The sequence below is a fragment of the Anas platyrhynchos genome, chromosome 4 (genome assembly GCF_047663525.1).
Source record: "Anas platyrhynchos isolate ZD024472 breed Pekin duck chromosome 4, IASCAAS_PekinDuck_T2T, whole genome shotgun sequence".
Classification (NCBI taxonomy): domain Eukaryota; kingdom Metazoa; phylum Chordata; class Aves; order Anseriformes; family Anatidae; genus Anas; species Anas platyrhynchos.
The window spans coordinates 27,449,441-27,474,693 of NC_092590.1; the positions used below are offsets into that span (position 1 = coordinate 27,449,441).

Sequence of the window (25,253 nt, forward strand, 5' to 3'; positions counted from 1 at the left end):
TCCTGCTTGATGAACCTGATCTCCTTCTATGACAAAGTGACACACTTGGTGGATGAGGGAAAGGCTGTGGATGTGGTCTACCTTGACTTCAGCAAGGCATTTGACACCATTTCCCACAGCATTCTCCTCAAGAAACTGTGTGCTCGTGGCTTGGACTGGCGTACGCTTCATTGGGTTAAAAACTGGCTGGATAGCCGGGCCCAAAGAGTCGTGGTGAATGGAGTCAAATCCAGATGGAGGCCGGTCACTAGTGGCGTTCCGCAGGGTTCAGTACTGGGGCCGGTCCTCTTTAATATCTTTATTGATGATCTGGATGAGGGGATCGATTGCACCCTCGGTAAGTTTGCAGACGACACCAAGTTAGGTGCGTGTGTCAACCTGCTCGAGGGTAGGAAGGCTCTGCAGGAGGATCTGGATAGGCTGGACCGATGGGCTGAGGTCAACTGTATGAAGTTCAACAAGGCCAAGTGCCAGGTCCTGCACCTGGGGCGCAATAACCCCAAGCAGAGCGACAGGCTGGGAGATGAGTGGTTGGAAAGCTGCCTGACACAGAAGGACCTGGGAGTGATGGTTGATAGTCGGCTGAATATGAGCCAGCAGTGTGCCCAGGTGGCCAAGAAGGCCAACGGCATCCTGGCTTGCATAAGAAGCAGTGTGGCCAGCAGGTCTAGGGAAGTGATTGTTCCCCTGTAGTCGGCTCTGGTGAGGCCGCACCTCAAGTACTGTGTTCAGTTTTGGGCCCCTCGCTACAAGAAGGACATGGAGGTGCTCGAAAGAATCCAGAGAATGGCAACGAAGCTGGTGAGGGGTCTGGAGAACAAGTCCTACGATGAGCAGCTGAGGGAGCTGGGTTTGTTCAGCCTGGAGAAGAGGAGGCTCAGGGGCAACCTTATTGCTCTTTATAAGTAGATTAGAGGCTGTAGAGAGGTGGGGGTTGGTCTATTCTCCCATGTGCCTGGTGACAGGACGAGGGGGAACGGGCTAAAGTTGCACCAGGGGTGTTTTAGGTTGGATATTAGGAAGAACTTCTTTACTGAGAGGGTTGTGAGGCATTGGAATGGGCTGCCCAGGGAAGTGGTGGAGTCACCATCCCTGGAGGTCTTTAAAAGACTTTTAGATGTAGAGCTTAGGGATATGGTTTAGTGGAGGACTTGTTAGTGTTAGGTCAGAGGTTGGACTCGATGATCTTGAGGTCTCTTCCAACCTAGACAATTCTGTGATTCTGTATGTGTAGTAGACCAGGAAAATTTTTGTGAAAACATGAAAGGATAGTAGCACTGTTTTTTAACCTTCACATTATTTTCTCTGACTTACTCAGTAAGGAATATGCTTCAGCACATCCTTTAGAAACACTGGGTTCTGTCATTACATGGCATGAATGCTGCCACTCTCAACATCACCCTGAAGCTCAACTCTGTTGTTGCCTTAAAGAAAGTCTTACATTTAGTTGTTATAGTGTTGATCTGGATAGAATTAAAAAAAGGGAAAAAATTACTTAATTCATGTATCTCATGTAAATTAATACAGCTGGTTGAATTTTGCCATTCCCTTCTCACAGAAATTTCCAAAATTCTGAAAAGATTTTATTCAGAAAATTATTCAGTTAATATAAAAACTAGTGAGATAGTAATGCAAGTTCAGACTACCATAGATTGGAGACTTACAAGTTCTGTATTCAGATATATTCCATCTCTTCAAAAAAAGAATCAACCAACCAAATAAACACACAAGAAGTACCAGTTAGTTGCATTTTGGAAGGATCTATGTTTAATTCAAAGTTAACACAGTCAGAAAATTGACTCATACAGTGGATCTCCAGAAGAGTCAGATATATGTCAGCATATGCTCCTTGTGCAGATGCTTGAGTGAGTTTTTTTTTTCCCCAGAAATGGATGTTGAAATAAATTAAGAAACAGGTAGAAATTAAGACCTGAATTTAAAGCACTGATGAAAATAAGATGTACATAACATATGAGACTACTTAGGAAAAAGGTGTTTCTGGCAAAATTAGGAACAAATACTTAGATTAGAACCAGAATTCATAAAATGTCTTAAGAAAAATCACATGCCTCATGGCTGAAGTTGGCAACAATAAAACAACAAAGCAAATTAAACAACAAGGAAAAATTAGAGAGAATCTGTAGTTTATTGAAGCCATTTCTTAATTAAGCTGGAAAGCCATGTTCATAGGATTATGAAGAATGCTGACAAAACTTTTTTTTTTTTTTTCCTTTACTATAAAAGTAAATGGTTTTCCGAAGAGGGGGAGCAAGCTTTGTGTTTTAATATTTGTATGGAGTCACAAACAAAAACAAGCGTACCCAAATTTAGTCTCATCTAGACTGTAAAGATCTTTGACCTGAATGAAGATCACTTCATGACTTTAAAAAAAAAAAAAACAACTCTAGTTTTTTTCTGTTAGGAAAGGATGAAGCACACTACAGCAATCCAAAGCTTTTTAAAACTGTAGCATGTAAAGCAAATAAGCTATAACATTATAGCAATTTACTTCCACGACAAACGGCTGGAGGAAGATGGAAGGGCTGGAGGAAGGTGGAAGGGCTGGAGGAATTCTCAGCTGCATTGACAAAGGGGGAAAATAATTACAGTGTAAAGGTATCAGCAACATCATAACAAAATGCTTGTAACTGTTGCCTAGCTCATAAAATGCATTAAAATGCAACATTACTTCAGTCACTAAACAGAAAAAATAATGTTTTCCAATATTTTTAAGACATTTTTAATATTTGCATTGAAATACAATCCCATATATTTTTATGTAGTTTTCCTTCCGAACTATGGAAATAATAAAGAATGGATAATGTTATTTTCAAATGGATATTAATTCTTTGCTACATACAAAAATTGTTACTTTGGCTGAAAATATGTTCAATGATCTCTGATATAACTTTACTTATATCCACACATTATATCTAAAAAATAAGCTGACCGTTAGAATGTATTCAAAGTAAGAGGATAAGAATACAACTAGAAAAATCTAAGTGTGAAAAATCAATAGGAAAATCTAATCTGTCACAGAATATGTTTAAAGTTTTCCTGAGAGTTTTTGTAAGAAATCACCTCTTTAAAATCTTGGTGAGACAATGCTTCTACTCCTGTTATTGGAACTGACAGTCCTTTCTCCATCACACATGAGTTGAATTCCATGTTCCAATCTGAGCTAATAAAATCACTAAACATTCTGCAATCTAAAACATTGCAGAATATGAAAATCTGCATTTTCATTGCATTAGGAACTAATGATTTAATGACCTACAACCTACAACAAATAAATGAATTTTCATATTTAATTAACGAGCAATACATTATTGTCAGTTTTAGCAGAAATTGTAGGAAATACAAATGGAATATTTTTTTTGACTCATGTCAAATTTAATATTCTCTTTCATTTGCAATCTTTGAGTTTAGTACATGTCACTCTCTTCCTTCATATACTCTCACCAGTGGAAACATGCTTTTCATTTTTCTTGGTTCATCAGGATGAAATTCTCTCATTCACCAATAAAGCTCAAGTATTTTAGTGATGGAATAATAAGGAGGAAATGGAAAAAGGTGATTCCCTTGTGTGAACCTTGAACTGTAGAAGTGGATAATGTTACCTAATTCAGATATCCATATTTCTTTGGGTTCACAGTGTAGGTAATGTAAAGTAAGACTGAGTCTTCCAAAGGATAGTTTATAGCAGGAGCCTGATTTTGAGTCTTGTTTCACATCTCAGAAGAAACTTTTTGTGTAAGCTAGAAAGCTAGAAGGGGACAGCAGTGACAGTGGATTCTTTTAGGACTGGATCCATGCATCTGAAATCCTCAGACTCTTCTCTTAGCCTTCCAAAATGGCCCTGACTTTCTGTGAATTAATATTGTTGAAGAATGGCCTCCAATAAGAGAAGTCTATGTATGTGTATTTATTTATTTATTTTCTTCGAGGGATTTTAATTTCCAATAGAGTGAAGAGATTGCTTTAAAATTTTATTGCAGTTTAAAAAAAATATTTGCTTTAAACATATTTATCCTCCTTCTGAGCTCCTGTTCCACAATATTTGCCTCATCTGCAAAGTTTCTGAAGTTTAAATTGTTTATTGAAATCAAAAACAGTGAAATATGTTTCTCTTCTGACACAACTGTCTTAGGTTTAAACACACTACAACTCAGTAGAACATCTGTGTCATGCTACTTGACTGAACAAATTCATTTTAATGAAAAACTAAGCAAAAACTATAAAAAGTTTAGGAAACAGCTTTATCCACAAAAATCAAATAAATTAGTATTGTTTAAGCTTTATATTGATTTTTTTCTCTCTCTCTCTGAAATTGAACACCATTTTTACCTTTCTGAAAGAATAGAATTTCTTATTTTTGTTCAAACAAGGAAACATTTTTAATTTTGATTGGCTTGATTCTTTCAGAGGTCATTCTCGTTAACATTTATTGTATTTTTCTTGTTTAAAGCTGTCACATGCAGGAGTATTTTCCTGTCAAAAATGCCTTTTTTTCTCAGGTACATGTTGGAATAATGTGCAATTTTTACATACTATAAACTCTGACCTTTTTAGTTCTTTACCTACTTCAATGAATAGATCTTTCTATTCTAGATTGTCAGGTGATGAGGTGCAGATACTGTGCAGTACTGACTGAGATTAATTTACTGAAATGCTTTTGTTGCTATTTGTGAGATGCAGCTGAGTGCATGGCTGCTGGATGCAGTTTTTGCTTTCCTTTATGAGTGTTTAATTAATTTCTTGAGATTCTCTTAAGAGCTTTTTAATGTAAAGTGCATTAAAAATATTCAAACATCACCTGGAGAGAATTGACCACAATCACAAGATCGGATTGCTCCAGGGGTTTGGCCACACTTGCTGTCTCAGAGAATTTTTACTGGACCACCATAATGCATTCAAAGCACAGAGTATCATATAACATCTCTGCAGTATGTATTGTAAGATGAAAAAAAATCTAACAGTGAATGACTAAGATGGTCTGTATTTCAGATGAAAGAAATAATTTATTATTGGATAAGAAAATCAAAAAAACAAATATGGCAGTAACTTGGTGTTAAGATAGGATCTTCAAGATAAAATATGGAAGTAGTTTAATTATGGAAGGAAGAAATTGAATGTACCATATAAGTCAAAGGTAATTTATATCAATTGTATTCAACATGAAGTTAGGAAGAGTCTGGAGACTAACCTAAGAATAAATTGGGTAAGTCAGAGGACTTCTCTAACTTGGATTTGTTAACTCTTCTCTGCTAAGATTCTAATTGAAGGTATCATTACATCACACAATAGGTTTTATTCATCTTTGTCATCGACATATAGCAGTAAATGGATAGCAATAAATGGGAAGAGAATATATACCTCTTAAAATAAAGCATATATATAAGGTATTTTCATTTTTACATTCCTTTCTTTTACCTGTGCTTTAGCAAAAATATCCACAAGTTTGGGGAAGATAGAAAAGAGATGGCTTGTGAATAGGAATACAGTGATTCTTCAAAAAATACATACTTTAGAGGCTTTAAAGTAGGAGACATTTTTGGAGATTGTGAAATTCCCTTTGAAGAGTTTTTCTCAGTCATTTTGTTTTGGAAGAAGGGAAGAGACGGTGAGCTTTCCTCTAACAAAAATACTTTAAATAGAAATGTCAGGAGCACTGATTCATGACCCATGTTGCTCTTGTGTGCTAAATTGTCAGCTGCTAGATGAGGTCTCCTATTTAAATTCTGTAGATGGTGATGTTCTTGCTGCATAGCTATGCTTTTTTTTTTTTTTTATGAATTCTATAATAGCAATTATTTTGATAATTTAAAAGAATCAATAATAATGCAAACATATCCTTAGCAGGGGAGTTAGAAAAGAACTGAATCCCATCACCTGCAATCACAGTCATATGTGTCATAACAACCTAATACCCTTATCAAGCTCCATCTTAAAACACACAGGGCTTTTGTATCTCTGTTCAAAGTGCTAGACTATTTCTGAACTGAAGTGTTTCATTGGTTGAAAGAGTTTTAATTTACAATCTAAATTTATCCCTGGACACTTTATATTCATTTGCTTTCATGACAACGATATTATCTACCTTAAAATTCCTTTTTCTCTGCAGGTGCACATCACAAATAGAACAGTAGCACATTTTTTCCTAGCAGTGGTTAATCTCTGATTTTTAAGATGGCTGTAGTTTATTAGCAGCTTAAGTTCATTTTCCTTTCTGGGGCTTAATTCTAAACTGAACAGGGAGGTGGTGTCATACAATTGCTGGGTAAGTCAAATCAGCTGTGAAAGGAAATTTAGAAAATGGGCCAGCATTACTCCATGTAACCTACACCCCAGATTACAGGTTACAGTACCAGCACCTGCTAGCCTGCAACCCAGTGCCAGGGTAGAAGGATCCTGAGAAGATGCTATTTTCTACTTTGAACTATTCCCATTGCTTGCTTTCCTTAATCTCTTCAAGTCCATAATGTATCTTTTGGCAATCTAAAGGTTGCCTTTTCTGCATGAGACTTGTAATGTCAACTCTGAATTTAGCCTGCTCTTCTATATATTCCTTTTCATTCCTTTTCACAAACCTACCTATATATGAAAAGCAGTAATTTAAATTTTGCTAAATTGCTTCTTTCAGAAAGTCATACTGTACTGGTATGTTACAGCTTCATCTACTGTTGCCTTTATTATTCAAACTGTGTACCTAAATTCCCATTTGAATTTGCCTGTCTCTCATTGATTATTCTGCCTTTCCTCTTTAGATTAAATGTCCAACATTTTCTGTCCCTTGGAGGTATCTGAACACTTTAGTCATGTTACTTTTCAATCCTCTTTTTGATAAGCTAAACAGACTGAACTCCTAACATCTCTTACTGTAAGGAAATTTCCCTAACTCTCAGATCATGGTTTAGTGGCTTTGTTGAGTACCTTTCCTAATGCTTTAATATCCTCTTAAAACTTGGACACTGAATCCGGTGCAATGTCCCAGAACTGGTCTCATTAATATCATATGAAATAATAATTGACCTTCATGCTCCTGCTCACTCTTTCATTTTTTCCACGCTGTTGGATAGCACAGTAGTGCAGTGAGAACTTTACCATGACAGTACTGAATTGTTCAACGTGAATTGTGAATCCTTCAGATACACTGTTTTGTCCACATTCTGTCCACATTCCAAATTCACATACATGCAAATGTCCTCCTTTTCTATTTTAAACTGCTCTACTTAAATGGTTTGAACCTAAGAAATCATTTTATTTCCTTGCACTCATCCTTATTTAACTCCATCATTTTGTGTGTGTGTGTGTGATTCTCAGTTTTAAACTATCAATGACTTTCTGTTTTATTTCTAGATCATTGATGGCAATGCTGAACATAATTCTTACTACAATTCTCTATGGTAGCCATTTGTCTAGTATTTTGGATATGGGTGCTGGTACAGAGATGTCTTGGCTGAGCGAGAATGTTTTTTACTACCTGAGTAACACTTTTGTCCCACTGTAAATGTACACAGATTGACCTAACAGTTTCTGGCCCAAATATGACTTGTGTGCTTGTCACAGACCTGTGAAAAGAATACTGGATGTTTTCTTATTTCTGTCTATGTCCAACTTGACAATCTTCAAGGCACAATACAAAACTCATCTCTCTTCAGATTGTAGATGAACACTGATTTAAGGGGCTCAATAGACCAAAGATGGGAGTAATTATAGTCCTGGTGGTTCCAATTTTCTGTTAATTCCTTGTTTTGTAGAGCAGCTTATCTGTAGCTAATATTCTTACCCTAATATTTGATGGTCTTAATTCAGTTGGTCACAAATTATTTTTCAAATACATTGTTTGATAACATTTTATATTTTTCTTTATATTTATTCACTAGTTTAACTATCAATTTTCTTTGTAATTGTTTAGCCCAGTTTAGTTTACAAAGTAAACTAAAACCACAAGTCTATAGGAGCTTAGTTCTGAATGCACCACATGATGAAAGTTTTGCTTACTAAATTCTTATAATTCTGCCTCTTGGAAAACACACGCACAAAATTCTTTTTTATAAAATGCAACAGGTCAGTGTAAATTCCCTCTGGATGTGACAGTATTTTGACACAAAGGCCTTCCTAAAAATCCACTGCCTTACTCAAGCTTCACTCTATTACCTATATTACTTGACTCTTTTTAACTATTCCACAATGCATCTCAGATAGATGTATTATATTATCTGTAGATGTAGTATTATCTTTCCAACAGGATTCTTGAAATACAGTTTTTCTATTAAAGGGACTTTGAACAAGGCAGAATTCTGCAGTGCTCAACCAGTTTTTTGTCAATAGCACACTGGGCTGAGAAAAACATAAAATACTTGAAGAAATATTTAATTAAAAATTACAGCTAATTTCTAAAATAAAACTTGCTTCTACAGTATTTATTAACTATGCTGAATATATTGCTTTCAGAAGCAGGCAATAAAATTATTCCAGATACTATGAGGCTTTTAACTGACTAATTCTAACAAAAATTAGTGATGCTACCATAAGACACAAAAGTAAATGCTACTTTGAAAAAAATCTGTAGTCACAGCAATTACTATTTTTCCTATTCAGCATTAGTTACCTTAATTTACCTTAATTTCAAAGTACTCTATTCCATGGTAGACTTTAAAAACAACATCAGAATGATTTAGGAAAACAAACAAACAAACAAACAAAAAAACAAACAGAGAAGAGGAAAAGAACAAATAAACAAATCTCCAATCAGAGAAAGTGACTAATATTAAAGGTAACAACAGACCTTTCTACGTTCATGTTCTGGAGAATATATCTCCAGAATAGAAATATCATGCCCATTCCAAGGTTGGAATTAGATGATCATTAAGGTCCTTTCCAACCCAAGACAATCTATGATTCTATCACGTAAATAGATATATATGTGTGTGTTCATGTATAGAAATACAGCTTTCTTATGCAAGAGCATAAGACACAAATCCAGGTATATCTATATATGATTTATATATATACACACAGTTTCTTGATTCTCCACTGCCTTGTAAAAAGATACAATCCAGCGAAGTAGGTGTAGTTAGGGTTTCATGTTTTATTTGCTTTATAAACACCTACATGTATAAACTTTTAAAGAAATATGAATGACTACCAGTTGCCATACTATGATAAACTAGATCCATTCAGAATATTTGTTAGTGAAAATGATGTCAGAGGCCAAGAACAGAACATGAAACAGTAATTTCAAATTGCACTAGAATAGGAATAGTTAAGTATTTCCTTGATTAGAAAGGGGATACATTCTTTGGCTACATAAAGGAATAAAGAATGAGGATAGCTACTAAAGGAGACTAGAGAAGCATTTTTACTGAAAGATATAACATTTTTACTGAAGAGATAACAATGTACTGAGAAAAATTTAGAAATGCATAACAAATGAGAAATTTACAAAGTAGAAGTATGCAAATCAATTTACACATAGAGCAGATTCCACACTAGATTTAGAGTTCACTAGAAGCAGAGAAATTTTTATTTTATTCAAATAATTTTAGTTAAATCACAATTAAAAGACTTAATTGCAATTTTCAATTAAAACATAAGTAAACCACAGAATTCTAGAGGTTTCTATGTACGTGTTCTGTGAGCATCCAAATTTGTCATACTTAATAAGAAAGAATTTTAGATTTATGATATTAAATGCAAATATCTAATTTCAAGACAGATTTTTTGGTAGCCCCTCTAGAAATTGCTATAAAAATGGTAAATTCACAAGTCCAAAGTAATGTAGTTTTTGGAGATGTTTTTTGGTACTGTTTTTTACCAAAACATTTGGTAATTTTTTATTTTTATTTTTTTGAAAAAAATGGCATTTCCAGTCTGCCCTTACCATGACAACTGCATGCACACATAACTGTGTGGGGTTTTTACTGTTTTGGAACTCCATACATTGTTAACAAGCAAAGATCCACATAATTTTTTCATAACTCTAGAAAATTCCCAAAGGTTTTATATAATTTCCTGTGTCCATCTCTAAACAAAGGCATATTTAAGCACTTCTAGATGAATGAATTGACATTATTAGGAGACAATGACTGGTTTAAATAGAATAGATTCACATCCTTTTGAAACAGAGTTTTGACTGGAAATCAGCACAATTATCAGAATTTCTTTATCTTGTTTTTTTTTTTTAGACTCCAAAGCCATTCTCCAAGGAATGATTTTAGTTGCACTGTGTATCACAATGTTAATTACAAATTTATTTGTATGTATATTTACTGACTGTGTTGTTTTTATAATGTGTTGGCCAGCAGTTGAGTAAGAGTTCCACAACAATAAAGTCCTTTTATTCAGGTCCACATGGCTGATCACAGTGCTGATATTCTTCTCTCTTGACATGTGCAGAACACACTTTAGAATGTCAGTGGGAGTTCTGCATACATATGGAGAGGAGGCTATAGGAGATGACATTTTCCATGTGGCCCTAAGATGAAAATTTTGCCCTAAGATAGTTCCTTCAGTATTTTTTCAGCAGTCATGTTTGTTTTAATAGAATATGAACCTCTAAGACAATGTTAAAAAATACCATTTGCCAAGGGACTGTTTGATATATTGTTTTATGTACAAATATAAAACATTCTCTGAAGAACAAATGGTGGTGGTAGTACTCTTCTATGAAAGATCTTTACAATATTTTTTTCTCATCTAGGCTCATATTACATTACTCCCAGTTAAACAGACCAATCTTAGGGTAGGTTCCAAACTATGACATTCCACATGCATGCATTTTTTTTTAACTTCGTGATAATGTGTCAATAACTGTTGACTGTTATTAATTTCCTAATAAATATTAATTTCCTAAATTTTTCCTAATAAAGTGTTATTAATTTTCAGAAGTTCTGAGGAAGGGTATACAGAGTATGCAGTTTATTAAAATAAAATTTGCATATAAAATGACAGATACAAAGAGAACTTACTGTTTCCTTTCTTTGCTACTACTAATTTTGGAGCTTAAACTAGCATGAAAGGCAATCTTAGATTTGCTGTTTTCTTATTCATATAATAATAAGCAAAGTGATTGGCTCTATAAAATGAAAATTTTCCTAACAAAATCTCTTACAAAATATTTTGTTGTTTTGTGTGTTTTGTGTGTGTGTGTGTTGTCGTTGTTATTTGCTTTGTTTGTCTTTTTTCCTGGTTCTTAGCTTGGTAGCCACAAAAGAAACAGACAGTGCAAGATCTCGTAGCATGCCAATGTCGCCATCTGATTTCCTGGATAAGCTAATGGGCAGGATGTCGGGCTACGATGCAAGGATAAGACCAAATTTCAAAGGTAATTTCAAACCTATACTTCTAAGTCATCCAGTATTTCTTGTCACAAAACTGAAGTTTCTGGAATAAATATGAAGCCAAGAAATATACTCTAATTGGAAAAAAAAAATAAAAAAAAATACAAAAAAAAGCCCATTTCTTTGCTTTTCTTTGCTATGATAGTTTATTTCATTATTAATATGCTCTATTAGCATGCAAACTGCAGTTTATCGTAACAGTAATACTGTGCAGAGCAAAATAAGACTCCAGGCAAAGTCTACGCACAGCAGTTTTTTATCTCTCTTTGAGTCTCCTGAAGTCTTAAAAACAAATGCTTAAAAATGAGGAATTTACAGCTTAGTAGTAAATGGGGATCAGATTTTGGAGTTTGTCATGGTCACAATGCAGTCACAATCTTCTGATGGGGCTACAGTGAAGAACAGGTAGATGGTTTAGAGAACAGTGAATTCAACGCAATATTCTTGAATGTATAATTCAAAAGACTTAGAGCATTGTTTTGTAACTACTAAGATTTAAAGAGACAAAACCTAATTTGACATTGTTCTTTTTCAAAATGTTAAGATTCTAAATCTTCTAGACAGCTATACAGTTTGAACAAATCTGCCCACAATGATTCAGATCTATCACTAAGAATAAGTATCTCCTTAAGCGACTTTGCCACTTTCTGGTTAGTTTTATTAGTCCTAGAACAAATACTGGAACTTTTTGCTTTGTTGAATTTTTAATTTGGCAACTGTTTTAAAGAAACAGACCTAATTAGGAGATCTCAGACAATCATTTGTGCTGTCAATAAAAATTCTATTTAGAGAATATTTTTAACATCTTTTGTCATGATTAAACTTGGTCAATAACACAAAATTATACCTTTTGTCTGAGTGCTGTACTTCTGAATAAGGAATTTTGCAATTCACTTTCATTTAGGTGTGAAATAAAACAGAAATGAAAAACTCTTGTAAAATGTTTGTTCCAGTTTCAAAATAGCTTTATTTGTAGTAAATCAAAACTATAGTTAGATGTTTATCCATTTTTTTTTTATTTTATTATTATTATTATTTTTTAAATAGGATAGTATAAAGTGTTCCTTGCCTTGATATTGCCAAACAGTATTCAGCAATCATTAATTTAGGAACTACTTAAGTCAGGACATACTTTTGGCCTTTTCCATATTTTATGGCAATTAAATTGTGATGTTTTGCAATTATGCAAATTAACCTTTTTTTTTTTTATTTATTTGCTTTGAATTTGGTGACTATTTTATTTTGTTGCCATGTGACTTATTCAGAAATGGAGGAAATTCACATCTTTTTTGATCTTTACAGATTTTTGTACTTATATATTGCTCCCAACTATATTCCTTTTTCAATGCTAGGAGTGCTGTCTTGTTTATGTTGGTTTTGTGTGGCAGCAGCTTGACATCCTACATTGCCTTCTTGACACTTTTTTTCTCCCTTTGAGGTGGAAAAATATTTTGAAGTATTTAAGATGGAAGTTCACTTATATGGCAGTCCATTTTTTTGATATATTTATTTGCATTTTCCTATCTTTAATGATATCTGAAGAGAATACTTTCAGAGAACCATCCATAATGAATCTATACTCTCTTTCCTGCATGGAAATCGTTAATTTGGATCCCATCAGTACAAATACACAGTAAAGATTGGTTTCCATTTGATTGACACTGAATTTCATCAAACATTTATACCTTGATAGCTCTTTATTGTGACCTTTTTGCAACTCCTTGCATTCAGCTTTACATACAACTACACAAAATACCAGAATTATAGTGCCTTTCTTTTCTAGGTCATTAATATTGAACTAAAATGATACAGTTCAGATCTATAGGATAACTCATTAACAATCACCTCATAATTTTAAAAATAGCTTTCTAATCCTACCATTAAAATATTTTAAAACAAAAGATCTGTAAGAGGACCTCATTTCTCTCATTTTGCCAAGACTAATATCCTTAAAAAGCCTTTGACAAAAGATCTAGTTAAGAAGTACTTGAAAATCTGAATAAACTATTTCAATTAATTTAAGCTATAACTAAGTATTTTATTAATTAGATTGCCTTTGGTCGCATGCTTACCAGCTCTTTCAGAGATCTTCAATAGATCTGAGAGATGGTATTTCAGCTAAAATAATGTTAATATTTTATTAATTAGTAGAATAATTCTAGTAATAGAATTACTAGAAATAATCCAGTAACCTATTAATTATAACATTTATCATAATTTCACTTTGGCTGGTATAGAGTTAAGGTTTACAGGGATAATGCTTATTGTTAATGTCATCCACCATCATCCTCAGAAACCTTTTTTCTTCTTTAATTCAAATTATAGCCAGAAGTGATACACACTGCTTTCTATAACAAAATTGACACAGGTGATAGCTGACTAACAGTAATTACTATTTTAGCTTTCAACTTACAATATTGCAACAATTTTTACAATGTCTGGCTTAATATCACCTCAGGCTGTCAGTTTGTTCCAGTTCCTTTGTTCTCCAATATTAAAATACAAAAATCATTGAATCATAGAATGGCTTGGATTGGAAGGGACTTTAAAGGCCCTCCCAACCCCCCTACCACAGGCAGGGACACCACCTACTAAATCAGGTTGCTCAGAGCCTCATCTAACCTGGTCTTGAACATCTCCAGGAATGGGGCATCCACAGCCTCTCTGGACAACCTGTTCCACTGCCTCACCACCCTCTATGCATTTCTTCCCAGTGCCTAATCTAAATATCCCCTCTTTTAGTTTAAAACTGTCCTGTCATTATCTGATTGAGCAAAGAGTTGATCTCCACCTTTTTTGTAAGTCCCCTTTAAGTACTGAAAAGCCGCAATGAGGTCAGCCTGGAGCCTTCTCCTTAGGCTGAAAAGCCCAGCTCTCTCAAACCATTTTTCGTAGGAAATCCTACAGTCCTCATACAAAATCTTCCATCAGAATGGCTTAGTATTTGACAAGGCTAGCAACAGAATACAAATGCTACTCCAAAGACTTAATTTAGTTTTTCTGCTCTGATCTTCTCTATTTTCATGGATACCTCTGTATCTTAATCATCTCCTCGACTTCACCTTCCAGTCTTGGCAGTATTCTATTTTTAATGCCTTAAAGAAAGTTATCACTTTTAGCTTTTCTGTCTCTACTAAGCTTCAGTTCTACTTTTTTTTTTTTTTTTTTTTGACCTGTCTTTAATTTACATTTTACTTGCCTAGGTTCATATGTTTGAACCTGACTTCCAGGTTTAACAGCTTCATTTATACTTCTATTTGACCATGTTTTAGGAGGTTCATTTTTACTCTGAGTGCAGTGTCTTTAAGTAATGTCTAAACCACTTCCAAGCTGCTTATAGCTTCTTTTTATCCCTTTTTTAACTAGCTATTACTTGTCTTTTTGTAAGGCTGCTTTTGAAATTAAGCATCAGTGTTGTATCAATTTATCTATTTATTTTTCTTTATAAAAGCAATCATGAATATTGATGAAGCACATTTATAATTTACTGTGTTAGTAAAGTGCAATATTAGTATACTAGTAGTTCTACTGTACTACTTTAAACAAGATAATGTCATATCAAATTTGAAAGAAATGACAAGTACTACAACATGGAAGTGTTAGAAAGTAAAGCTTTGCAAACAAATAATCTGACGCTACCAGGAAATACAATTTTCTCCCTGATAGTTTTTACTGCCTCTCTCTTTGTTCATCTCTCCTTTTTTTTTTTTTTTTTCATTTCTTTCAATCTTTTTCAGGAGTTTTTTCATAGCAAGCTTTCACTGAATTCTAAATATTGGATTTACTCAACTGTTTTGAATAATTAACCAAGTATCAAAATGACTGTAGTGCCAAAGTGACTGCAAATGCAGTACAAGTACATGCAATGATGTTTTGTTGTAATTCCCATACAGTACTTCAAAACAGTTACTGCCTTGAAGAAAGAAAGCTGGACGTTCAAAGTTTTGTCCTGTTGGCAGAATTTTTAATGAATGTTTTTATTCTTCAAATATTTAACATCAAGTTCATTGGTCACATTAAATTTTTCTAGTTGTAAAGCACAAATGGTGGCAGAGCTGCCTATTACTTCAGTGACTAAAAAATAAATATTACATGAGTGTTTGCAATACCAGTCTTCAAATTCCAGGTATGGATCTTTCATTATTAATGGTTGCTTATAACTAGAAAGCTAAACTCCAATGCCGAACTGAATTGTTGATATAAGAATTTCAAGGTGCAGAAGGGTGACAGAAGAATGGTATGATGGAAAGACCTTGTTTCCATAGCACATAGACTTAAACTGATAAGAAATAATGGAGAAATTAGCATGCTATAGTGCAATGCCATTTTCACAGAGACTTGCAGGGAAGTAATTTAAAACCTTTTCCATGAAGAGACTGTTTATTGTTCAGTTATCATAATGACTGCTCTGCCACTACTGATGCTTTACAAATCAAAGATAAGGCAGAACAACAGTTGGCTGAAGATCCGTGGTAACAGAAAATTCAGCTTAAATGGATTCTTAACCATTCTGTGGATTTCGGAGAAATGAGAATAGAATCCAAGTTATTCTTTCTTATCCACATTTGTTCCTGTCAACAGTAGAGATAAGAGCAGCAATAATGTATTTCTGTTTCCAGTGATGACAGATAATGTTAAAAGTAACAGCTGCCTTGAGTGGAAAAGGTGACTTTTCACTCTAATTGTTGTGAGAAGTAGCATACATTTTTCACTGAAAAAACACATAAAAATACTTCTGGCTATACATTTCAAATCAAATGTTCTTTTAAATATTCTCTCTCTCTCTATTTTTTTTTGGTATAGAATCCTCCATGCAAATTCATAATGAAATGGCTAGCCAAGTAGTACACCTTTGAGAAGAACTGAAAGGGAAAATCTATTATTTACTAGAAACCATTCAAATTTTTGCATTATATTAGTTTTGAATGTAGCATTATTTTCTCCTAAGTCAAAAAACATTGTTTCATAATCATTTAGTATGTTAATATATTTTACAGTCACTCAAAAACGATTGATTCTGAAACATTGTCTGGTGTTTTATTTTCCTTCTGCAGGTCCTCCAGTTAACGTCACATGCAACATATTTATAAACAGCTTTGGATCCATTGCAGAGACAACCATGGTAAGATATTTTACCTCAAACAATGTTTAAAGTTTAAGTTAAAGTTATTTAATGAAGTTAAAAGCAAGCTAAGACTTCTCTTCAAATGGAAAATAAATAAAGAAGGAAATCCTCTTCTGCAAACAGAAACTGAGAACATTTAACTTAGCAATTTATTTTTTGTTTTGTAACAGAAAATCCATTATCATACTATTAAACACACATTAAAAAAAAAACACAATGTTTTTATTTTTAGTTATCCATAGGTCTTATTTAATAGTTGTAGTGAATTCATTATTTTCAATTAGATAGATATTAGTTTCTATAGTGTTCCACCTTTCTAACCTCAAAAAGGTCCATTCATTAAGTTATTTTGTTAATTATATTTTTACAGTTCTTTACGTACAGTACATATGGGGATGTATACTTAAAAACAAGTTCTTTTATAGAACTAGTGCACAGAGATAATACAATAACTAAAATGATTAACTGATATATAAAATTTAATTATGAATTCTATGAGTGGGGTAAATATAAGTGGACTGCAGAACTTTTGTAAATATACTTAAAATTTGTCTATTAAAGAAAGGCAAATGATAGAGTATAAAAAGACTGGAGATTTGAAGGACATAATGAGACTGAGAAGTCAAAGTATAAAGACAGCAAAACTAAATATTGAGCTATGAACTGACAAGAACAACTTGGACAATTCTATCTAGCAGGTGAAACATATCTGTTAATAACTTGGATCACAGATTTACCCGTTAAAAGTTGGTGAGAGAGAAGTTATATAGGTCCTTTCTCCATACAAGTGCCTCACATTTTTTAAGGAAAGGCAAATAAACATATTTGAAAATAGTTATAAAGTGAGTTGAGGTCAAACTGGGTTAAAATAGAGACATGATGGAAGAACTGTGGGAGTCTGTAAAATCCAAATACAGCAAATGCTCTGAAATCTCAACAATTTCAGGGATCAGGATATATACTTGGAATGACAGAACACAGGCCAAAAAAAGATTGGTCTAGCCAAGAAGATTAATAAAAAAATAAATAAATAAAAGAATAATACTAACCAAAAGCCATTCTTCTGATTTACCAGTAAGAGCAAAAATGAAAAGTTTAAATGTAACCAAGGAGCCTTATATAGGAATTTAATCCAATGAATTCTGATATTGAAATATATAGGTCTTCTCTATCCAAAGTGATATCCAGAGCTGCCTGATCTTTACATGCCATACAATATAGTGGTGGATGATACTGAAAGAGGAAGGCAATTTTTTTCCACGTAGAAAATTACTTTAATTTGTATTTCAGCTTGGGTCCCTTGCCAGGCTGCAAATCCCAGATTGACATGGTGTCCAAGGAGATTTATTCAGGTTCGATCAGAGGATTAAGCAATGCCCACATGATTAGAATAGCATTCCACAGCTACTTTTTAATGGCTTGAACATGGGGTCAGCAAAGTACAAAGATCCAGCAAAAAAAATCACTCTAAAAAGGATATTTTGAATATTGAAGTTGTTACCATTAAAATAATTGTCCTGAATTTAAGATTAAGATATTTCAGGTCACATCTCAAGTGCATTTTCTCTAAATAAATAATTAAATAAATAAACATTTCTTTTCAGTACCACTTAGTATAAAGAAATTAATAAGTAGCATAAAGAGTTTTAATAAATTAAAAACAACTTGCATTATTTTAAAAATTGGATCTCTGCATTCTTGAACAAATATCAATTCACTGATTTTTATTTTTTTAATATTATTTTTTTTTATACAAACTATAAACAGAAGAGCTTAAATAAGTAAGAAATGCAAAACAGGACCTGGCCAGTAAGTGGTACCTTGAAGTCTCTACGGTATTTAAAACTAGCAGCAGAATAATGGGACATGCATATAGTGTACATGTATTAATTTTAAAGAAGAGAGAGTACATCAGCCCCTGCCCTTCGCTGTTTACATATTTGTTCTTTGCAGTGTAATTTCACTTTGTTTTGCTCACTGATGACCAAAATCTCTGAGCTCCCTCTGCTGCCTTAGTTATGCATAACATAGTTGTGTGTTTTTTGTTTTTTTTTTTTTAAAAAAAGAGATTGTCAGTGTGCAATGCGATCTTACAGTGTGCAGCATGAACCAGCTTTACTTCAAGAATCCTCTTGAATCCATCCACATCCATTTACTGAAGAAGCTTAATGTGACTTACACATTTAAATTGGTTATTTCTTTATTTCTTTTTGTTTCACAGTTATTTCAGCTTCTTAAAAGTCTAAGTTATGGTTATAACTCTTATAACTACAGAATCATAGAACCATCTAGGTTGGAAAAGATCTTCAAGATCACCAAGTCCAACCATCAACGGAATCCCATCACTAAACCATGTCCCTAAATGCCCCATCCACATCTCTTAAATACTTCCAGGAATGGTGTCTCCACCACTTCGCTGGGCAGCCTGTTCCAATGCTTGACCACTCTCTCAGTGAAGAAATATGTCCAATCTAAGCCTCCTCTGGCTTAACTTGAGGCCATGTCTTCTCTCCCTATTGCTCCTGCAACCTTTCTTCACAAAGCTGTAGACAGCAATGAGGTCTCCCCTCAGCCTTCTCTTCTCCAGACTAAACAACCCCAGTGCCCTCAGCCACTCCTCATAACACTTGTTTTCTAGTCCCTTCAACAGCTTCATTGCTTTTCTGTTGAGCACACGCTCAACAACTCAATATCATTATAGTGAGCAGCCCAAAACTGAACATAGTATTTGAGGTGTGATCTCACCAGTGCTACATACAAGGGTCCAGCCTTGTCAATTTTTCTATGTTACTGAGCCAAATGATAGTATGTATATTTATATGTCTGTCTCAAAGGGAGATATTCACAAAGGGAGAATTTCGCACTCATTCTCTAGCCAAATGAATTTTTACTCTTTTGCACATATAAATGAATAGGTCCAGTCCATTTTTCACTTGTTGGTACTATTGTTCTTTTCACCTACAGATTTAGAAATCTTAAAGATTCGCAGAATATTAACAACATGTGGAAGCCTAGAATAAGATGACCTTTTTTGCATGATAGCACTAAATTAGTAACTGAAGTTTTTAATTTAAGATGAATGATGAAATATCTAAACATACATATAGATGAAATATGTAAGCTTACAACTTTACAAATCTGAGAAAATCAGATTTTGAAAATCTTTAAAAATCAGTTAGTTTGTTCATGTAAAATTAGATATATATTGGCAATATGGAAACCAAATCCTACAAGAAACCATATAATTCTCTTATTAGTGCACTGGAATTTAAATTTCATCTTTTATCACAACACCTTCAAAAGTGCCTTACAGAGTTTCTCTTTGCAGCTCAAGCTGTGCTCCATTTCACTTTGCACTGTGTAGTCTAATGCAAAGAGATTTCCTAATTGGTAAAAGCAGTGTTAATACATACTGCTGGCAGTTACCAGTGGAAAATAGAAGATATTGTTCAGTCTTATAGGATGAGAATAATTTCAATGGCAACATTTCAATGGCAACATTTGAAGCTACAAATGTTCAGAGACAAAATACTGAATACAGGAAGCAATGACTAAAGAACACTAAGTTAGGCTTTGGGACAGATAGTAGCACATAAAAAAAAGCCTGCTTTGATTCTAGTAAACATGACTGACCAAATTCCTTAAGTTTTTCTAAGGTTTAAAGTCAGCAACACATTGATCCTAATGCAGCAGTACAGCAATATTTAATAAGTATATGTTAACATGCTTAGTAGGAGGCATGTTCTAAAATTGAATTGAAAGAGACACACTGAGACACCTAATGGCAAATGACATCAGTGCAGACAATTAGTATGTTAAAAAGCATATGTTATCTGTTTCTGCCACATTTCTGCTGATGGGTATTCTTTACTCAGCCTGAAAAGACCTGTGTTATCCTGAATGTTGTCAAGAAGCAGGTGACATATCTTTCTGTTCTCCAAGTAATAATGAGATTATTTTACATCTACAAATAAAGCATACCTTCAACTAAAATTAACCTATTTTTAAGCCATTATGATCACTCCCTTCATGAGTCACAGCTCTTGAATTTCTTAATCTTTCATCAAGTGAGCATTTCTCTTTATATTCTATTGTACCTGTTCTAGGTCATCTTTAAACAGAATACTTGAAACATGTTCACTTGGATACATTGCAAAGCTTAATGATGATGTTTTACCAAATACTTTTTCTAAAATAAATAACTTAGTTTATTATCTCAAATATGTTGAAATATATGCCTTTCTTTAGTGAAAATATATTGAAAGTTTCTGTGTAATGAATATAGTAATGTGTTAATACTGAAGTGATTGGCAGAAGAATCTACTTTGTACAATTTTTATTGCAGATGAGTGAACATGTAATAAAAATTACCTCACACTTTTGAAAAACAAACACAACAACAAAAACAAAAACTTATTTTTCACCATATTTGATGGTTAACTCCCTTCTATCAAGGCAATGATTGTTGACTTGAATCAAGATTGTTCTTGTATGGACTGAAGGTGAGTTACTTAGCATTCTTCCTTTTATCATGAACTTTCTTCTAGGATTCTGAGCCTAGGTCATGGAGTCAGGAGAACCTGACATCTTTCAAGTTCTGCCAGGTCTGCAGCTGTCCAGTTTATTACATGACCAGACTAATGCATGCAAATCCCCTTGCTGAACCTGCATTCCAACCAGATGGCGTCATATCTGCTGTCCCTGGATTCAGCGAACATTTTCCATAATCTATGGAAATTCTATAAAATGTAACTATAGTATTGTGACTGAAAGAGGGGTTGAATATGCTACTTATCCCACAGGCTTCTTGGCTACAAAACATTTGAAGTTCCAGGAACTAAATGAAACAAAACAAATAAACAAAAACCAACAACAAGAGCAACAAAAAAGGCATATTTTGCAACCCTGGATGTGCTTCCTAACTCGCAGTGTAGGGCAAAAAGTTGGGTTGAGGCTTATCTATTAGATTATGGTATCAAAGGTGCATGGTGACTGAAAATGGAAAAACAGTATGCAGTGATACAGGACTAGTTTATTAACAACAAGACCAGTTGGAGCTGTGCATACAAATATGAGGGTCCAGTATCCGATTCACTTATATAAACTGACATAGATGGTGCAGTAGTAGGATGTATTGGTTACGGCTACACAAAAAGGGCTGGTACAGATGATACTGCACACACAGGTTATCAGGTACCAATAGGTGAAATTCCAAATCTGGAAAAATCTGGTTCTGTACAAATACTGAAAATCATCCTTACCCAAACTTTTGGAAATGAGGAGAAATAGTTGTACTGTGTTTTATTTCCTGACCTCTGGGAAGGTTATGAGAATGATTGTTCTATTCCATACCTTTTCCTAATGTTTTTTTGCTCTGTTATGAAATAACTATACTCCTGTATATACTCCTCTATTCCTGGCATCTGTAATTTTTTTCCTCAGAAAATAACTCCAGCCTTTTCAGCTCCTTTTATGACTGAAAAAATAAAGGAAATGTCATTTTTTTACTTTTTTCTTCCTTTGAAGATTTATAAATGATTCAGTAGAAAAATAATAGACAGAATTTGTGTTGGATCATTCCAGAACTAAATTCCAGGAATCTGAGCAGCAGATGGACTTTTCTCTGAAGAAAATATCATTGATTGTTTGGTTTGGTATATGTTTGAACTAGCAAAAATGGTTGATTGAATTGATTTCTAAAAAGGGCCAGAAGCTTTGTTTTTGCTGGAATTTATGGTCTTTGCAGAAGTTGGTGGCAGACTTCTTTCCCTAAACCCTCAAGCCAATGGCTTTTAAACTGTTTTCAAAAGAAAATTTTCAGGGAGTTATTAGGGAGAAGAAGTGTTCATTCCTTGGCTAGCAGAGTGCAAACGTGTTATTTGAAAAACAGATTAAGTTACAGAGATGATTTCCACACATTTCACATTTTTTGAAAACCAGTCTATTCAACATGGATGTACAGGAAAACAGAAATGTAAACTATGAAGAGACATGTCAGTAAAAAATATATAATCTTGCCTTTGTAGAGATCAACTGTCAGTTAAGTTGTTTGTCACCATACAACAGCAGCAAACCAACCCAAGTCCAAGTGATGGGTTTATTTCAGATAACATCCTGAAGCCACATTCTGCTGAATGCTCTGGAGATAAATTGCAATTGTACCTAACAGCATAGTTCATTTCTCTTAGAAAATAGTGGAAAACAGCAAGGCCTTGTTTTCAGGTCTCAAAACCTGCCCTTTCTCAATAATCTTTCAGCGGTTTATGAGGAAGTGAAATTTCCTTAAGAAACAAAGTAATTTCATGAACTTAGCATCTCTATAGTGACTGTGAATTTACTGTCTAGAATAAATGATACTGTAAAGTAGATTGAAAATGCCATGTACATTTTTGATGGCTTTAGATGAACGTACTACCATAGAGGACCCAATTCAGTTGCTAGTGTGCATCTTCAGTACTAATGGAAATTTACAAATGATGCAAGAACTGAAAACAATTATATTCTGTGCATGAATAAGACATAGCTGTGAAAATATCATAAAAAAGTATCTACAATGAAGCATAAGTTCAAACAAGTATTTGGACTGACAGCAGTCATGTAATGGGCACAAGGAGAATAAAGGCACAGTACTTCAGTGAAAACAGATACCTTAGACACAGAATTTAGAAGCATAATATACCAGAAGGTTTCCACAATTAAATACTAAGATTGCCATTTCAGTTGTTTTGATTTGATTAAGCTGGATTCATTTTTATGGTTGTGACCCACATACAATTTGTTTCTACATTATCCTGGAAGAAGATGAATTGGAGTAGGTTTTGTATTTATCCCAAGGATTGGCGGCTGAGACCAGCCAAGTTCTGTAATGTTTTGTGGAACTTGGAATTGAAATTCAATGGGATCTTAATGAAATATAGAGAATAAATATGAGTCAGAAATAAATACTGCTGGTTTCATTTAACTTTCCCTACTGATATAAACAGATCATCTGAATCTTAATACCCATCCATAAGAGTGACTTATAACCAATTTCAGACCTGTGTGGTATGGTCAAGGATTCCAGACAGAACTGTATTAATGTCAACAAAGAGGTAATATTTCATGTTTCCCAACATGCAAGAACTGTGTTTATACAGACTCTGATATATGTAGAAGACAGGCACTCTGAGCTCATGTATTGAAGCTGCAGGTGGAGACTTACAAAAGGTTTTCTCATTTCAAAGCAGACTGCTCTTTGCTGATCCTATTTTTATGGTGCCTGAATTTGTAGTTCCACACACATAAGTGAAATTATTTGAAGAGAACTGCATCATAAAGATTTTTTAAGAAGTAAGCACTGACAAGCAGTTTTTTTTCATTCAGTTTGACATAAGACTAAAACATGATACTTGAACATTGGCATTCTTTGCCGATACATAAATCAAAAAACAAATGTTTACATTAACTAACAACAGCACCAGCAGAATGTTGAACACTGAATAAAACCCCCAAGATTCTTCATGAAAAACAACTAGTATTTTATAGTCCTAGTTGTCACACAAAACCTGAAAAATAATCCACTACCTCTAGCTAGTGCTGAAAACCGAGCATTTGTATCCACTCATTTGAATTCAGCATCCACAAATTTCACATCTCTCATCAGCTACCACCAGATGCACACAATATCTACTGCTTTGACTTCTTAGTCCTTGGAGAAATTCAAATTGTGTGTACAACCATCTATACCAACTTCATACACCAGATCTCTAAATGTGTTAGAATGAGTCAGCCACAGTTTGTTTCACATGTGTAGGGAATTGGCAGCAGTGATAGCCTTACACTTGTACACTGAGCCATGTTTTCTTAAGTCCTTGTTTACAATAACGAAAACTAGCTTCACCTATTTTTACTTAACTTGCAGAAGAGACTGAACCTAGGCCTGCAGTGGCCTTAGTACTCCAAGCATAGGAAAATCATGTTCCGGCTCTTCAAATCTCTCCTGTAATTGGTCTGTTTTATAGATAAATATTTACCAAGATAGGTATTATAATCAGCTCTTCCAGACATACCACAGAAATACATTGCTCATTCTCTCTGATCCATTTGAACAAATGTTCAATTTTACAGAACACTTTGTATAATGCAGAAAGATCAAATTTTCTGTTTCCCTATAGACATGTACTGCAGTTAGTAGGAACAAAGGACTGGAAGGGATCACTTGGATCAGCAGTGCAGGCCCTTGCTGCTGCAGACAATTTAGCTTTATAATCCCATTCATCTGTTCAAATGCTGTCTAAAACCCAAAAGGCTTTTTCACATCCCAACCGTCATGAAAGGTTCCTCCAGAATCTCTATCTCCTCACGTCAAGGGAGACAGCTTTTTAGATCCCATGTTTACCTGAATCCATCTGATCTTGTTCTAGAAATGCTGGAGAAAAGTTCATAGCTCCTGTTACCTCTTAACCTATGCTTGCTTCCTTTTAGTCTCTTTTCTCTGATTGCTCTTTTCACTTAAAGGAAAAACTATGACTTTAGCAGCACTACTGCACTGTGAAAGCATTACTCCATCCCCTCCAATATTTTCTTCCTTTCTTTTATATTTCTATAATTGTCATTTCAATCTGTTTGAATAGTAGCTGTTAGGCTAGCTGCTGCAAAAAGTCCATATCCTGCATGTAGTAATTACATTACCCAGACAAAGCTGTGAAGATAACTAATCTCAGTTACTGCTGTGGAAAAACTCAGGACCTGTAAAAATAAGATTAAGGCATCCCTACATAGCTCCACTCATGCTGGATGAGGTA

At 34.1% G+C, this 25,253-nt stretch overlaps 1 protein-coding gene across 2 annotated transcripts in view; it reads left to right on the forward strand.

Annotated features, from left to right (window-relative positions):
• The window catches only part of GLRA3 (glycine receptor alpha 3), a 92,527-nt gene that overhangs the window by 10,791 nt on the left and 56,483 nt on the right, over nt 1-25,253 (forward strand). For both annotated transcript variants that reach the window (XM_027456514.3, XM_027456515.3), the window contains exons 2-3: nt 11,202-11,329; nt 16,400-16,467. In XM_027456514.3, the coding sequence (XP_027312315.1) occupies nt 11,202-11,329; nt 16,400-16,467 (196 nt within the window). The remainder of the gene's footprint in view (nt 1-11,201; nt 11,330-16,399; nt 16,468-25,253) is intronic.